At 42.1% G+C, this 17,742-nt stretch overlaps 2 protein-coding genes across 10 annotated transcripts in view; both read left to right on the plus strand.

The window, feature by feature from the left end:
• The window catches only part of G3BP2 (G3BP stress granule assembly factor 2), an 88,668-nt gene extending 85,651 nt beyond the window's left edge, over positions 1-3,017 (plus strand). For all 8 annotated transcript variants that reach the window (XM_082727013.1, XM_082727016.1, XM_082727018.1 and 5 more), the window contains one exon: positions 92-3,017. In XM_082727013.1, coding sequence (XP_082583139.1) covers positions 92-364 — 273 coding nt within the window. In that variant the 3' untranslated portion in view covers positions 365-3,017. The remainder of the gene's footprint in view (positions 1-91) is intronic.
• A 6,245-nt stretch (positions 3,018-9,262) lies between these two features.
• The window catches only part of CDKL2 (cyclin dependent kinase like 2), a 46,763-nt gene continuing 38,283 nt past the window's right edge, over positions 9,263-17,742 (plus strand). Inside the window, exons 1-2 of one of the 2 annotated variants that reach the window (XM_082727010.1) lie at positions 9,263-9,386; positions 17,072-17,270. In XM_082727010.1, the coding sequence (XP_082583136.1) occupies positions 17,103-17,270 (168 nt within the window). In that variant the 5' untranslated portion in view covers positions 9,263-9,386; positions 17,072-17,102. Of the gene's footprint in view, positions 9,387-13,904; positions 14,042-17,071; positions 17,271-17,742 lie in introns of those variants that run through there. The other variant, XM_082727009.1, reaches the window with a different exon arrangement.

The raw sequence follows: 17,742 nt of genomic DNA on the forward strand, positions 1-17,742 counted from the left end.
CTGGAGTTTTTTGTCAGGATTTTCTTTCTTAAGGGAATATGTGACAGTTGCTCTCTAACCTGACCATGTAAATCTTTTTCTCCTTTTAAAGCCAATTATGTTTCGAGGGGAAGTGCGTTTAAATGTGGAAGAGAAAAAAACGAGAGCTGCGAGAGAGCGAGAAACCAGAGGTGGTGGTGACGACCGCAGGGATATTAGGCGCAACGACCGAGGTCCTGGTGGTCCCCGTGGCATAGTGGGCGGCGGAATGATGCGTGACCGGGACGGAAGAGGACCTCCTCCGAGAGGTGGCATGGCACAGAAACTTGGCTCTGGAAGAGGAACCGGGCAAATGGAAGGCCGCTTCACAGGACAGCGTCGCTGAAGCTCCACTGTTGGCAAAGTCTTGGCAGTGGTACATTATTCATCGTGTTTGCATTCTTGTTAATTTTTTTTTGGCTTTGGAATGTGACACAGCCTTTTTGATCATTTCTTTGATGTGAAAAGCATCTTTTGTTTATCAGTTAAATTGAGGTGGACATTATTTCCCCAATTTCACAACAGGAGTCACATTGTTAATTTATAAATCTAGACTTGGAGAATTAAGGACTGAGAAATGACCATATCTTAAACTGTCTACAACAAAATGAACTTAAAAGGACATGCCCAACTGAATTCGGGTCCTTTGAGTCAAAAAAAAATATCCTCTGCTGCACATTTTGTTTAAGTGTTACTGTTTCTACCTATTAATGTTGGAAACACAAATAGTGCAATTTGTGCAATTGGAGAATCTTGCCTTTTTTCTTGGCTCCCCCCAAAATACAACCCAACAGAAACTTGTTATGCACTCATCAAAATGCACTAATGGGTACTCTGAACTCATTAACATTGACATCTGCAACAGGAGGCAACAGGGGAAAAAAATCTTTCTTCTTTTTTTCCAGTAGAGAATAGTTTGTGAAATGATGAGGGCATTTTATCTGCTTGCTGTGACCAGCGTGTGTACACATAAACCTTAACAAGACTACAAGTATATTCCAGAAGGGAATCATTTAGTCATGAACTAAATAACAAAAATCCGAACTTCAAATGCTATGGTCTTGAGTATTAGACCAGATTTAGTAGCTCCATATCTAAGATTTTTCTACCTGCCCCTCTTCAGTACAGGGATGGCTGGCTGCTCAACACACTCCTCCCTTTTTCCTTCCTTTCAGCTGTGTACAGTGAAAATTGTCTTTACTGTATTTTCGTTCTCTGGTAATGTAATAAGCATGATGGTGCCTTCTCTTAATACATCATTCCAGTCTTGCTGGTAATTTTGTACAGTATAGTGTATGAATTGCTGTGCTGCAAAGCCAAACAGCTGCAAAATGTTGAAAAATCATTGAAGTGTGTAAAAATTGCAGTATCTTTAAAATCAGTAAAATCGACTAGCATATTATTTACTTTGTTCTTCAGTTAACAACTTTGTGTTCTCTGTGGGAGGGAGTCTTGTGTGTTCGGGAGGGACAGGGAAGGAGGAAGTCAGTTATTTGAGTAAGTCTCTTGTTGGCTTTTCTCTCAGCATGAACGTGAACGTTGAAGCGTATCACTCGAGAGGTGCTTGGGAAAGTCATCACCTTGATGTACATTTTTTATGACCTTTTAAAAGCAGTCAGATTCCATAAATGGCGAGTAAACCTGAAGTGAGGATACTGCAATTTTCAGAGAAAAGAACAGCAGCTCCTAAGTGTTTGCATTTTCTATTTGGGGGGGCAGGGAACCGTCATTCATTTTGCACAATTCTTGAACTGATGTCCGCACCCGAGTGGCTCTGAATTTAAGTCTGGGACGACATCTTTTATTTTTACATAAATCTCTAAACAATTCTGTGAGCAAAGTTTGTAGCTGCTGGATTATTGTCTGTCTTTATAGCAAGTTCCAGTAAACCGCAAGTATGGCAAAGGATATCCAATTTTATGCTTGGAGCATTTGGTACATAACAGTTTCTGATGTTTCAGGCTCTAGGAGTGAGGTAAATTAAGTGTGACCACTTAAAGCTGCTTGTTAGCATGGAAGACTTCTCCAATGTTAGTAATAACAACAACAAAAAAATGCACTTGACATAGTAGCAAACTGGATCTGAATTATGAAACTGTTTGCTATTTTAGTATATTTTGTTTTTCATGTACTGGGCAATATACGTGAAATTAAATCTGTCCTTTTCCCCCTTGAATGAGGTCTTCCATGTTTGGGGAAAAGTCTTGCACTATTGCATATATTTTGGGGACACAGATTCCTCATAGTTTCCATTTGGGGGGGGGGCTTAAAGATTTTTTTCCTGTTTTTGAACACTTTTACACTTTCTGATGTATAGTACTTGAAGTTCTTACCAGAAAATTACTTTTGAGTTTTGAAGCCTTTATTCAAACTACTTTTAAATAAGTGGTTTATTGTCAGTGTTTTGTTTTATAGCATATTTTTCCTCTACTCTTTTCTTATCTTTCCATTTTAAGTATAGATATATAGTTTCCGATCTAGGATATTGCCCTGCCACCCATAAGAACTGCGTTCTGGCACCAAAAGTAATGACAAATGTTAAGTGTAGTAGAAAATTTTGAGTAAAGAGCCATTCAGCTTCAGTCTTTACATACCATGAAGAAAACATTAAAACATCACATGGAGAAGTTTACATGGTGATTGTTCACCTGCAGTACTGTGGACTTTTAACATTTTGTCCCCTTTTCAGTGAACCAGAGTAAAAATAATTCATTGACCATTACTGTTATTTGCTGATTTTTTTTTCTTTCTTTTTTTTTTTTTTTTTTTTTGATGGTAATATTCTATCCTTCTGACACTATCGCAACCAAATTGGCTTTACCATCTTGGCTTTAGTAGGTATAGAAGACAATGGATTACCATCTTTATTGCTGTAATGTGTTAAGCATTATATGCTAGTAGAATCTAGTTTAATTGTTTCAGGTGGAAAAGTATTCTTTGAGTTTCCATTTTGAATGTGTTTGGACTAAACAAACAATAAACTACTGACGTCTGCGGCATTTATGTCCCTGATTTAATCTGTAGGTCTGTGCTCCAGAGTATTGTCTCCCAGTCGCATTTCCTACAACCTAAGTGAAAATAAGGAATTGTTCTAAAACCAACTGTGGCTTGTTTGTGGAATTTGATGTCTAAAGAAGTAAAAACATTTAAGGACAACTCGAACATGGTTAGAGATATTTTCCCAATTCACTTAGCTAAGTGGGATACGAGTTAAAGGATAGCATAAGGGAATAAGTTTAAGGAAGGTGAGAATGATCAAAATCATACTGCTTATACTAAACCTTTAAACAAACACCGACACTTGAGTTTTCCGAGGGATGGGAAGATTGAGTTACCTGAAGTTACAGGCATGATCCAGTTCAGAAGGCGGAACAAATTTGTCAAGTTCTAAAAGAATATTCAAGGGAAAATAATTAGTCCCATTTGCAAGTATGTATTTCAAATGAAAAATGAGGTCCTAATACATATATAATTTTAGAACTTGAGGCTTTTGTGAAAAGGGATGGTTATAAATGATTTCTTCCTGATGATGTATTCATAACACTGTTTATGAAGATTCCTTGAATCCGTCTTCACAAGTTTGTACTGGAGCGAAGCCAGAGTAGTCATTATTTCTGTACTCTCAAGGAAGTGTAAGACTTAAGATTTTTGTAAATGTACAGTAAATTCACTTTCAATATAATAATGTAACTTTGATCTAACTTTATGACTGGGGAAAACATTTTCTTAGAAGGGATAAAATGTATATGCTACACTATATTGAAAATCAAGTTTGAAGCAGCAAATTACCATTTGGCCCAGGAAATTTACGTGAAACAAAATACATTGAACATTTCAGCCACACAAGATGCTCCATTTCAGTTATGATTTGATGTAGTCTGTGGCAAGTGAAAGAAAATTTGGTGGATAGCTATTTGTATTTTTCCTTTAAATTAGGACAATTTGTTCATCCTAATTTATATGTAGATATATTTTTTAAAGATTGTATTTATTTGACAGAGACATAGCAAGAGAGGGAACACAAGCAGGGGGAGTGGGAGAGGGAAAAGCAGGCTTCCTGTGAAGCAGAGAGCCCAATGTGGGGCTCAATCCCAGGACCCTGGGATCATGACCTGAGCCAAAGGCGGATGCTTAAGGACTGAGCCCACCCAGGTGCTCCCATAATTTATATTTTTAACTACAGAAGAATAAATACCCCTCCCCCCTTTTATTCTGTGTTCCATAAGACTTTCTAATTTAGTAGTAGACTATTTTGGTCTGTTTGATGCCAGAGTTCTAAATTCTTTAAAATTACTGGGTAAATGAACAATATTACATCATGAGAGAAGTTTCCCTTTGTGATAGATTTCAGTAGGTTCATATAGAGAGTAATTGTTCGAAATAAGTTACGTCTGAAGTTGTTGGGGGTTTTTTGAAAAATAGAGACTAAAATATTAGAATCTTTATTTATTTATTTATTTATTTTTTAAAAAGTTTTTATTTATTTATTTGACAGAGAGAGATCACAAGCAGGCAGAGAGGCAGGCCGAGAGAGAGAAGGAAGCAGGCTCCCTGCTGAGCAGAGAGCCTGATGTGGGGCTCGATCCCAGGAGCCTGAGATCAAGACCTGAGCCAAAGGGCAGCGGCCCAACCACTGAGCCACCCTGGCGCCCCGAATCTGTTTATTTATATATGCACATTTTATGTTTAACATGCACCAGGTTAGGAAAGTGTTTTTATTACCAAATACTGGGCAAAATGCTATAAATGCAGATTCAGAATTAAACTCACAGGCAGGTTACTGGGCCTCTATTGCCAAATTAATTGCTATCTTTGTCCTTGATCTCTGAGATTTTTTTTTTTCCCCAGGAGTTTCATAAAGCTGGCTGCCTACCCAAATGCATTTTCACCTTCAGGACTTAGTATTCTTTGACCTGCTCTTGTTTTCTGTACTTGATTTTAACCAATTCACAACTGTGGACACACCAGTCGCCCCCACCCCCAGTCCCTTCTTGCCTCAGTCTCTTCCCTGGTAAACTATCTGCGTGGTTTCATTTAGTCCAGGCACAACTGCAGCTTCAGTATATTGTCCATTCAGTAGCTCCCACACAGTGAAACGGTCAAGAGGAGGGCATTCGAGGCAGCCTGGGCAACTCCACCGTTCAGTGGTGGGTCTTGTTGGGTGTTTGTGAGGATTCTCAGTGACTTCATGTATAAAGCAAGTAAAATAGGGTAGTGGGTCCTCTGCAAGTGATACCTATTAACGATTTTTTTAAAAAAGACTATTAGCGTGTGCACAGACAGAGTGGCAGCAGAGGCAGAGAGAGAAGCACGCTCTCTGCTGAGCCAAGGACCCTGGGATCATGACCTGAGCCCAAGGGAGCGACTTAACCAACTGAGCCACCCAGGTGCCCCACCTGTTAAACGATTTTTGACTCCACTAGATTTTTGCTGTCTTATCCTGTGTTCCAAATAACGTTTTTTGTTTTGCTTTTGTGTTTTAAGATTATTTATTTGGGAGAGAGAGCAGTAGTGGAGAGAGGAATGGAGGGAGCAGATTGATTCCCTGCTGAGCTAGAACGTGGTCCTACCCTTGATCCTACGATCTGAGATGATCACTTGAGCAGAATGTAAGAGTCAGACTTAACCAACTGAGCCACTTGAGGGCCCCCCAAACACCTTTTTAAAATCCTTTTCTGCCATGGACCTCCTTGAAGTCCTAGGGAATTCAAAGTTCAGAAGTCCAAAACAATGTATTTTCTCTAAGTGATTTGTGCATACCTGGCCTCTTTAACCTAGGAATGTCTGAAGTCTCTCTGGTCTCGGAATTTTCTCTGCCTCCCTTCTATCCACTTTTCAGGCTGTAAGAAGTATGTGGGTGCATATTTCAGAAGGTGGCTAGCGAGCTGACCATGAAGGAGCTTGTTGGCCTTAAGGAGGTTGCTCTTAATCCCAAAAGCAATGGCAAATTGAACAGTTTGATAAGTGGGGGCACGTAATTCTATTTTGAAGTGTCTCTAGCTCCATAGTAAACAAATGGAAGGAGTTCTGTGATGAACTGAGCAGATGAGGTCAAAGGATACTGCCGGTATCTCAGGAGCTGCGGTTCTAGAGTGCTGGTACTAGGGTGTACTGAGATGTGCTAGAGTATGGGTATTAGGAATCGAAAGAATTTCAAAGCTTTGGGTAGAATGGCCAGGGCTTGGTGTGGGAAAGCATAGTATCAGAAGAATTCTAATTTTCTCACTTTTGTAACTGGAGAAATAAAACAGCGTGTGGAACACAAGGGAAAACAGGCTTTCTGGGTGAGGAGGCAGGAGTGCTGGTGAAACCCTCTTGGGTTTTGATGTGAAATTGGACCTGAAAAGGTCAGGCTGTCTAGGACTGTATGAAATTTTGGCTTGTGCCTTTTTTATTCCAGTATATGAAATGGTCAATTTTGTGTATATTTACTGCAATTGAAAACATGCTGTGCACGTTGTAGAAAATACAGATAATCCAAAAGAATGAACTCCCATAGTCTAATCTGTAGATGGTCTCTGTAAATACCTTGGCATGGGTGTATGTGTTTTCCTATATACTGTTACCCTTGTTTTAAGATTTTATTTATTTGAGAGAGAGAGCGAGAGAGTACAAGAGTGGGGAGTGTCAGAGGGAGAAGCCGACTCCCCGCTGAGCAGGGAGCCCTATGCGGGACTCAGTCTTAGGATTCCAGGATCATGACCTGAGCCGAAGGCAATTGCTTAACCAACTGAGCCACCCAGGCACCCCTACACTATTGTTCTAATGACAAACCATTTAATGCTTGATAAGGTGTAAGTTGAACCACCACCACATGCCGGACACTGTTGTGGATTCTGAAGTCGCGCGAGTAAGTCATTGGTCTCCTCGAGCTTATAATGGAGAAGTGTAGTTGTGAAAGCTGTGCAAAGCATTAAGATAACACATAGCCTCTGTGTGGCGACGTTAGGGTGGTGGTCCCGATCACCCATTCCGGCACTCCAGCCAGAGGACCCAGCTCATGTAAAGCTTGGAAAAGCAGGCAAGGTAAGGGGAAGACGCTGGGATTGGTGAAGTGGGGTCAAGAGGTGGCAGAATGGTAAGAGGTGGGGTAGGGGACGTAAGGGGATGAAATCACCTCAACCAGGGTAAGGGATCTATTTCAATTTTTTTCTAATTGCTACAGGAAGCTGTTAAAAAAATTAAGCATGCGAGTGAATAATGCCATGTCAAGAATACACGGTAGGAGGGTGGCTCTGTCCTTGTTTCCAGTCATGATCGCCGGGTCCTGGGATCGAGTCCCTCCGGCTCCCTGCTCCTTGCTCGGCGGGAAGCCTGCTTCTCCTACTCCTCCCCACCTGTGCTCTCTGCCAGTCTCTAAGTCTCAATAACTAAAATATTAAAAAGAAAATACATGCTAGGAGGTCAAGAATGGGAGCAGGAAAACCAAAGCTGCTGTAATTCAAGACTTAGAAGGGAAGGAAATAGATTTAGCTTGTTTTTTGGCACTTGAATTTAGGAGGGGTTTTGACAAAAGGAATCGACAGTGACAAGTGAGGGATAGCAAACTGATACCAATGAAAAGCAGATGCTTCCACTTAAAAATAGTTCAACCAGTAAAATATCTTTACACCATTTTTATCTCTAAAATTAGTTTTCTATACTATTTGAAGGTAAACTGAGTCACACTTCTGGTAGCTTCACATCTGATTTCATATTTAGGAAAGCTAAGTCGTTAGTCATTTTACAGCCAAGGATTCTGAAGCTCAGAAAGGGCATTGCACTCGGGGCACCTGGGTGGCTCAGTGGGTGAAGCCTCTGCCTTCGGCTCGAGTTGTGATCTCAGGGTCCTGGAATCGAACCCAGGCTCTGGGGGAGCCTGCTTCCCCCCTCTCTCTCTGCCTGCTGCTCTGCCTACTTATGATCTCTCTCTGTCAAATAAATAAAATCTTAAAAAAAAATAAAAGGGGGTATTGCACTCATACTAGTATGACGTGATTTGAAATACTGCATTAGCCAAAAGTGTCGGTCTGCTTTAAAGGGCGATTTATTTAATTTTAGAAAATGAGTTTGAAATACCAGAAATTTAAACTTGGAATGCGATGCGTTTTTATCCTGGGGTGGTTTTAGGAAATTGTAAAATCACAGCCTCCGGCCTTAGTTGAATCCTAAAATTAAGGCTCCCTTAATCAGGAACTGCATTCAGGAACCACAGGATTAAGTAACGGGGCAGAGTAGAGCACTGGGGCAGAATCAGATCGCAGGGGCGCCTGTCGGGCTTTGTCGGTAGAGCATGTGACTCTTGAAATCTGGATCTTGAGTTCCAGCATCATGTTAGGGGTAGAGCTCACTTAAAAAAAAAAAAAAAAAAGTCCTGGGCGCCTGGGTGGCTCAGTGGGTTAAGCCTCTCCCTCTGCCTTCAGCTCAGGTCATGATCTCAGGGTCCTGGGATCCAGCCCCTCATCGGGCTCTCTGCTTAGTGGAGAGCCTGCTTCCCCGTCTCTCTGCCTGCCTCTCTGCCTACTTGTGATCTCTGTCAAATATATAAATAAAAGCTTAAAAAAAAAAAAGTCCTTGAGAAATCAAATAGCACTCAAATACTTGAGGTCTCTGATCTGGTAAGGAATAATTTCTGAGGGACCGTCATTTTACATGTCTTTTTTAAAATCTAAGAATCTATTTAAATTTTTTTCTTTTACAGAGGTGAACTGAAGCTCGTAATGGGAAAAAATTCTTGCATATTGGTGATGAGGATAGCGGCTTAGAAAATAGACGTGAGAGACCTTTCAATTCCTGACTTACCAGAATTGACTTAGAGTGATACTTCAAAGCAGGCACTTAAGGAACACGTGTGACAGAAGTGAGAAGGATTTACACAGCAGTCTGTGAATATTTATTAGAATCTCCGTATGTGCCAGAAATCCCCCTAGATGCTGATTAGTAATACAGCAGGTATAGCCTACCCTCTGGAAACTTGTATCTTTTGAGGGAGAGTGGCAACAAACATGGAAATAAGGAATTTCAGTCCTGATAAATTCTGGGCACAAAACAATCCGAACGATAATCCTATGAGGAAGAACCCTGTTTATTTTACAGAAGAGTTAATTCAGGCCTGGGGGTTAACTACTTTCCCAAGGTCACATGGCTAACAGGGCAGAGCTAGTGGAGAATGTAACAGTGACAGAAAATGGGCTGTTCTGTAATCATTACCGAGGGTGGTGATGAAAGGCCTCTCTGAAGAAGTGCATTTGGAGTCCAAAATAAATAGAAGGCAGCCATGATACTGGTAGGAGACATTCCAAATAGAACAAATGCACGGGCTCGGGCTCTGTGTTTGGAAGCTTCGTGTGTCCGAGGACCGGTGGGTTCATAACAGCAGATATCAAGAGGTAAGAGCTGGGGCGCCTGGGTGGCACAGTGGGTTAAGCCGCTGCCTTCAGCTCAGGTCATGATCTCAGGGTCCTGGGATCAAGTCCCTGCTGAGCAGAGAGCCTGCTTCTCTCTATCTCTCTCTCTGCCTGCCTCTCTGTCTGCTTGTGATCTCTGTCAAATAAATAAATAAATAAATAAATAAATAAATAAAATCTTAAAAAAAAAAAAAGCCTCTGCCTTCGGCTCAGGTCATGATCCCAGGGTCCTAGGATCGAGCTCCACATTGGGCTCTCTGCTCAGCAGGGAGCCTGCTTCCTCCTCCCTCTCTCTACCTGTTTGTGATCTTTGTCAAATAAAATAAATAAAATCTTTAAAAAAAAAAAAGATAAGAGCTAAATTGTGGGTGGCCTTATAGTTTGGATTTTACCCTTGTTCCGGGATTGTAGGGATCTGAACAGGAAGGTGATGTGATCTGAATTCGTGTGGAGCCTGTCAGGAAGGAATATCAGATGATTGATGGTGGCTTAGGTTAGGATTGCAATGGTGAAGATGGTGATAAGTAGCCAGCTAGTAAGATACATTTTGGAGACAGAACTAGAAGACTTAATTATGTATTAGATTCTGAATGTGAGGGAAAGATAATGTTTCAGGATGATCCCTGGGGTTTTTACAGAACTTGGGTGGAAAGCTGTACTCTGTTCGAAGCCGTTCGAAGCTGGACTCTGTATCGAAGAAGCAGGAGTAGATTGTGGAGGGAGAAATCAACTGTTCTCTTAGCCATGTTAAGTTTCATATGCCAGTTGGATAGCCAGGAAGAAATGCTCAAGAGTCGCATGCTCTTCCAGCTGACCAGCTAGTAGCCCTCCATCATACTTAATTTCTTAACTCCTTTATTTATTCTCCTTGCAGTACCAATCATCTCAGGGTTAGCTTGTGTGCCATCTGCTTTCTCCATTCTTGCCCTTGGGGATGCCAAGTCCTATAAAACAGAGTCAGTTGGTTTCACTGCAAATTCATGGTGTCCAGGCTCAAATGGGCATGTTTTACTATTTTGTATTCTTTTCATAGAACAAAGACATCTTCATAACTACCTATTTCAAGGTATTTTTGCTCTTAAATCCTTGAGCCTCAATCTCACCATTATCTTTTTCAATAAAGATGAAGTTCTTTTACTGAGAAGATCCAAGCAAGCTAATGTGTATGTCCTACACTTTACTTAGTTTTCCCTTTTTTCTCTAAGCCTCTTCAAGGGTAAGACCATCTCATACTTTACCACCTTTAATACCTGTCCTGGGCTTTTCATGCCTCTTTTTTTTTTTTTTTTTAAAGATTTATTTATTTATTTGACAGAGAACACAAGTAGACAGAAGCAGGCAGAGAGAGAGGAAGGGAAGCAGGCCCCCTGCTGAGCAGAGAGCCCGATGCGGGACTCGATCCCAGGACCCTGAGATCATGACCTGAGCCGAAGGCAGTGGCTTAACCCACTGAGCCACCCAGGCGCCCCTTTTCATGCCTCTTTAAAGCTTCTCTTCATTCTTTTTTTTTTTTTTTTAATTTAAGATTTTATTTATTTATTTATTTGACAGAAAACACAAGTAGGCAGAAAGGCAGGCAGAGAGAGAGGGGGAAGCAGGTTCCCCTCTGAGCAGGGAGCCTGACGTGGAGCTCAATCCCAGGACCCTGAGACCATGACCTGAGCTGAAGGCAGAGGTTTAACCCACGGAGCCACCCAGGCACCCCTGCATTCTTTTTCCCTACAAAGATTTCCCAGTTGAAAAAGAAAAATAAGCAATAACCTAATCCTGTTTCTACCTAATACTACTCCTTAGTAAACCTGTAGGTAGCTTTACCTAGGATGTACAATTGTTGAATACCCTATGTCTCCTTCACAGTTGGCTTTCAAACTCAGTTTTTTTTTTTTTAAACTCTTTTCTCAAGCATTGTCTACTCACCAAATGTAGTATTTTTAGTTTTTATCCTTTTGGTTTCCCTGTGGGGTATAAACAGGTTATTTAAGTTTCAGGGCCTCTTGCCTGGAGGGGCCTTTAAATGTTTACATTGCTGAATATACTTACAAGGTTGGAAAAGTAAAATATTTTTATATTCTTGTTCTTCAAGCTTCAGTCCTAACAAAACTGGATTTGCTACTTTATAATAGAGGGTCTCCTGAATTCATATAAAAAATTCATCAGAGTGGGTATAACCTACAGAGGGGGTATGGCTCCCTCCAACTTGGGTTAGAGCCAGGGATAGAGGTAACTTCTATGTTATGAGATCTTAAATTGACCAAAGAATTGTATTCTTTCCATGTCCAGGTCCTAGGTCTGCTCCTCATAATTATAGCATTAGGAACTAGATTTTAAGCAGCTTGACCAAGGTGACCAAGCACTGGAAGATTAATTCATGCTACCCATGCTCACAGAAGATAATTTATAAATCAGAACATTTATTTCTCAGTGTACAAGAAGGAATTAATACCTAATTTTGACTACGGTTGTAGATATCTGCTGCTCCAGGACATTCTCTTACTTGGATCAAGGTGTTCTAGAGACCAAATACAATGATAAAACATTTAGTCTTCATGATTTCTTTTTATAAAGATTTACATCATCTCTACACCCAACGAGGGGCGCAAACTCAGGATCCCTGAGATCAAGGGTTGCATGCTCCGTGGACTGAGTCCACCAGGGTCCCAGTCTTCATGACAATGTGAAAAGATCCAAGCGGTTAAAGCCTTTCACTGGAGGGGCATGGCCTAAACCCCAAACTACTTTAAGATGATGAAAACCCTGTTTCTTTTTTTTTTTTTAATTTTTATAAACATATATTTTTATCCCCAGGGGTACAGGTCTGTGAATCGCCAGGTTGACACACTTCACAGCACTCACCATAGCACATACCCTCCCCAGTGTCCATAACCCCACCCCCCTTCTCCCAACCCCCTCCCCCCAGCAACCCTCAGTTTGTTTTGTGAGATTAAGAGTCACTTATGGCTTATCTCTCTCCCAATCCCATCTTGTTTCATTTATTCTTCTCCTACCCCCTTAAAGTCCTATGTTGCATCTCCACTTCCTCATATCAGGGAGATCATATGATAGTTGTCTTTCTCCAATTGACTTATTTCGCTAAGCATGATACCCTCTAGTTCCATCCACGTCGTCGCAAATGGCAAGATTTCATTTCTTTTGATGACTGCGTAGTATTCCATTGTGTACATATACCACATCTTCTTTATCCATTCATCTGTGGATGGACATCTGGACATCTAGGTTCTTTCCATAGTCTGGCTACTGTGGACATTGCCGCTATAAACATTCAGGCGCACCTGCCCCTTCGGATCACTACGTTTCTATCTAAAACCCCATTTCTTAATGTGACTCAAGCCTGTGCGTCATTCTTAACCACCAAGTCTTGCCTGGCCCTGGATCTAGCTAGCCCTGAGGCATTGTCTGTGCCTTCAAGTGTCACTCGCAACTGCACCCTCTTCGGCGGCCACACGCCCGCGCTGCACCTCTCCTCCAGCCTCCCGGACGCCCTAGCCCTTCTCCTCTCTCCCTCTTCCATTATCTCCAGCCACCGTGTGGCCCTCGCTTTCAGTACCCAAGCTGTCCTCGAGGTCCCTCCTGACGTCGCTTGCGTTGTCACCTGCTTGCTTTCACCTTGCCTCAGCTACTAATCATCACCTCCTAGGGTGTCACCCTCGTCACCCACCCGGCCCGGCCCCGCCCGGCCCCACCGCCCCGACCGGAAGGGAAGCATGGAATCGCGGTCAGGCCGGCACCTTCCCGGCTGGGGGCGCCCAGGGCAGGCCCGGCTCCCCGCCCCCGCAGGGCCGCGGGCAGGAGTGCTTCGTCGCCCTCTGCCTGTGTCCCTCTTCTGTTTTCTCCCAGTCCCTCAGCGCCACCACCCCTTCATTCTCTCCGCGAGCACCGGAGTCGCCTCCAGCCCTCCGCGGCGAGGACAGGCCTCCGGGCGAAGGCAGACGGCCCCGCTCCGCTCCAGAACCGAAGAATCAGCCGGCGCAGGCCTCGGCGCCTCGGGGAGCGGAACCCGGCCAAGCCCCAGGGGCAGGGGCAGGGTGGCTGGCGCTGAGCCAATCGTGGCTCGTGACGACAGGGCCCAGCCAATCAGAGCACGGGAAGCTTGGCGCACTCGGGGCGGGGCCGGGCGGGTGAGAGCCCGCCCCCTTGCAGCTCGGCGGCCAACGCCTTCGCCCGGGGCTTGCGGGAGCCGCGCAGGTTCACAGACGCGGGGGACGGGGCGCCTGGAGAGCGGGGAGTCGGCGCCTCCCGTCCAGCTCATTTCTTTACGGGCCGCGGCCTTGACGGGCGTGTCGGTGCCTGCCGTGCGCGCATTCGGACCCGGGCTGTGTCTGTCTCGGGAGACTGGGCCGATGGTTGGGGCAGAGTGAGGTCGTTGCCTTGACGACGGCAGCATGCGGCCCGCGGTGCTCCCGAGTGCGCGCCTGCGGCTGGCCGAGGCCGCTCTGCCTCCCCGCCCGCTTCGCCCCCGGCCCGCGGCTGCGTCCCCACAAGAGACCCAGCCGGCTCCGGAACTGCCGGTTTGCTAGTCCGCGTCTGGTAGACCTGCGAGCGAGATGCATCTCGCCCCAAATTTGTTTCCAAGTTGGAAACCTTTAGGTCTTTCCATGTGAAAGGATTTTAAAGAAACGGTAAGCACAATACATGTATCATCTTTTTATAAAAGGGTTTGATTGATTTATCTGAGAGAGCGAATGAGAAGGGGAGGGTCACAGGGAGAAGCAGACTCCCTGCTGCGCAGAGCGCCCGATGCGGGCTTTGATCCCGTCGCTCTGAAGGCGGGCACTTAACCAGCGGAGCCACCCAGGCGCCCCAAGTACAGTACTTTGATTTTTTATTTATTTATTTTTAAAAATATTTTATTTTATTTGTACAATACTTTAAAAAAACTTTTGTTATCTCGTTCATTGATCTATGATAGATTTCAGTCTGTCTTTAACAAAGTAATAATTTAAAAAAAAGCATTGTTTTTAGTACCTGATTGTTGGCATTAGAACCATATGCTTCCATGGCACGTGTCCAGGAATACGGCATTGCCAATTTGGCCAGGCAGCCTTGCAGTCTGTGCACAGGAGTAGAAGGCATGAAAAACTGTAGTTTATGAGTAACTGTTTCAGGAAACCAGAGGCTTTTTAAGCTGGGATACTTCTAAGGTATTTGTGGGCAGTAAAAAGTAAAAAGCAGGTGTGTTCAGCGTGCCTGGTTGGTTTCCAGAATAAAACTTGCTTACTGTTAGCTTGCGATACGCTTCATCACATCTCAGACCTGCTTAAGGTAATCTTAATTTTGTTCACTTTGCATTTTCAGGCATTGAGAACACCAATTGCAAAGTGTTTAAAAATGATTCAGATTATAGTGTCCCCCTATTTTTGCTCTTGGCATGAGAAACCTAAAGGTCTAGTCCTTAAGAAAGCATGCTGTCTTAATGGAAGGGGGAAAAAATTTCAGGAAAGGAGAGAGAGAATTACACTGAGAATTTTTTTAAAAAATAGTAGAGATTCAATGGAAGTTAATATGTCACATATGGAAAGTTAGTGTTGTGGACACTGCTCTGTAAACAGCTGATAGAAACTACTATCAAAGCTAGTGGTAAAATATGAAATAGTTGGAGTTGGTGTTGATGGGAATTTATGGTCATCTTTTCCCACTTCGGCACAGTCTTCTGGTTTTCCATGTCTGTTTGACTATCTATCTATCTGTCTATCTATCCTTAGATTATTAAGGTAAACTGATGAAAATGTATACACGCTGGATTATCACAGTTTGCTAGAACAAAGAGGGTATTTATTTTGTTTTTGTTGTCAGTGTGCTGATAACTGATAAGTATGGAAGAAAATGAAACATCACAATTCACAATCTGGGTAAATTAGTTTTAGATTGCCATAGGACACAATTAATAAAATAGGTGACTTTTTTTTTTTCTTTCAACGTTTTATGAATGAGTATTCTTGTATTGTTAGGTTAAAAAAAAATCAGCTACAGAGGCACGTGGGTGGCTCAGTTGTTAAGTGTCTGCCTTCTGGTGACGTCATGATCCCGGGGTCCTGGGATCCAGCTCTGCATTGGGCGCCCCGTTTGGCAGGAAGACTGCTTCTCCCTCTCCCACTCCCCCTGCTTGTGTTCCCTCTCTTATTGTGTTTCTCTCTGTCAAATAAATAAATAAAATATTTTATAAATAAATAAATAAATTTAACTTTGGAGTTACTAGCTTTTATATTTCATGACAGTCAAGTCTTGTGAATTAAAATCTATCTGTATTTGAACTGAAAAGTTTTTTTCTATACCAAAATATGTAGAAGAATGTTCACTGATCCTTCATCAGTCATTATTAGGATAGCCATTATCCAAAAATGTCATATAATGAGATGTAAAAGAATTCTAAACACAAAATTCAAATGATCATACTCAAAGTGAGTAATCATTAAAAGGATTTTTGAATTACTGTATTTGGTCCTACTAAAATTTAATTTTTAAACAATTTGCTTATATACTGTGATGTTATTGTTGTTATTTTGTAAGTTCAATATGGGAATTTAATTACGACATTAAGGAAGGTAAAGAAAAACAGCTTTGTGAAAGTTTCTTAGTGTTAACTTGGTACATGATCATTTGTGAACAAATATTTTTCCCAACTGAGTAGAAAGTGCATAAAGATTTTCAACTTTGCTTTTTTAAAAGATTTATTTATTTGAGAAAGAGAGAGAGATAGAGAGCATGAGTGGGGGGAAGGACAGAGGGAGAGAATCCTTAAGTAGACCCTCTCTCCCCTACCCCCAACCCGAGCCTGGAGCCCGACTTGGGGCTCGATTCTACCACCAGGAGATCATGACCTGAGCCTAAACTAAGAGTCGTTGCTTAACTAACTAAGCCACCTACTTGCCCCTCAACTTTGCTTTTTTAAACCTGATGTAAAAAAAATAAATATGATCTTCACTAAAACCAAACTCATTGGGGCACCTGGCTGACTTAGTCGGTAGGATGAATGACTCTTGATCTCAGGGCTATGAGTCTGAGTCCCACTTGGGTGTGGAGGTTACTTAACAGTAAAATCTTAAAAAACAAAACAAAACTTACTTGTGCTTTTTCACCTCTGAGTGAAAAGGAGTTGTTTTTTCCTAAAGTAAGCTATAATTGTTTTCCATGATAGTTCAAATATGGCTTTATCTGAATTAAAAATATGTTGAATTTCATTAATATGGTATCTAATAATTTAAACTTAATGGCTTTATTTTTTTTTTTAAGATTTTATTTATTTATTTGAAAGACAGAGATCACAAGCAGGCAGAGAGGCAGGCAGAGAGAGAGAGAGAGAGGGAAGCAGGCTTCGTGCGGAGCAGGGAGCCCGATGCGGGGCTCGATCCCAGGACCCTGAGATCATGACCCGAGCCAAAGGCAGCAGCCCAAACCACTGAGCCACCCAGGCGCCCCTAAACTTAATGGCTTTAATTCTTGTCTACTGTGAAATGTCTTGTTTAAATGAAAGAATTTGAGAAACATAGCTTAGATGTAGAAGCAGTAAGAAATTGTGAGTCAGAGCAGAAGATCCATTAACACAGCAACTGCTCTAATATGGAAAACAAGTGGGGAAGAATTAATTTACTGGAAAGGTGGAGGAAATTAATATGCTCAGCATTATTAACTCTATGTTTTGGTTTCCACAGCAAGAAGAATTCCTACCGGTTTTGAATTAAAATGGAAAAATATGAGAACCTAGGATTGGTTGGAGAAGGGAGCTATGGAATGGTGATGAAGTGTAGGAATAAAGATAGTGGAAGAATTGTGGCCATCAAGAAGTTCTTAGAAAGTGATGATGACAAAATGGTTAAAAAAATTGCTATGCGAGAAATCAAATTACTAAAGGTGAGTAAATACTGAGTTAAAAAAAAGTTGTTTCCTGATCAAGATTGCATTTTTAGAAAAAAATTACTGTTCTTATATTAATTTCCATGCCAAAATTTAAGACATAAATTTCTTTTTTGACATTAAATAAATAAAATGATTATATATGCATATTCATTTGTCCTATGAATATAAACATGATTTTGAAATATTAGTTGCTTCTTTCTATATCCATCTGCCTATCTATCTACCTGTGTATCTGTCTATCAGTCATCTCTGTGGGGGGTCCTAAAGGCCACTCCACATGCTATGATTCAATAGGAGGACTCAGAGCCCTTAGCATGAGGTTGTACTCATGGCTGTGATTTATTATAGTGACAGGATATAAAGCAAAACCAGCAAAGGAAAAGGCACATGCAATGAATTCCAGAGGAAACCTGTCACAGGTTTCCAAGAATCCTCTTCCAGTGGAGTCACATAGGATGCACTTATA

The sequence above is a fragment of the Mustela nivalis genome, assembly GCF_964662115.1.
Source record: "Mustela nivalis genome assembly, chromosome: 4".
Lineage (NCBI taxonomy): Eukaryota > Metazoa > Chordata > Mammalia > Carnivora > Mustelidae > Mustela > Mustela nivalis.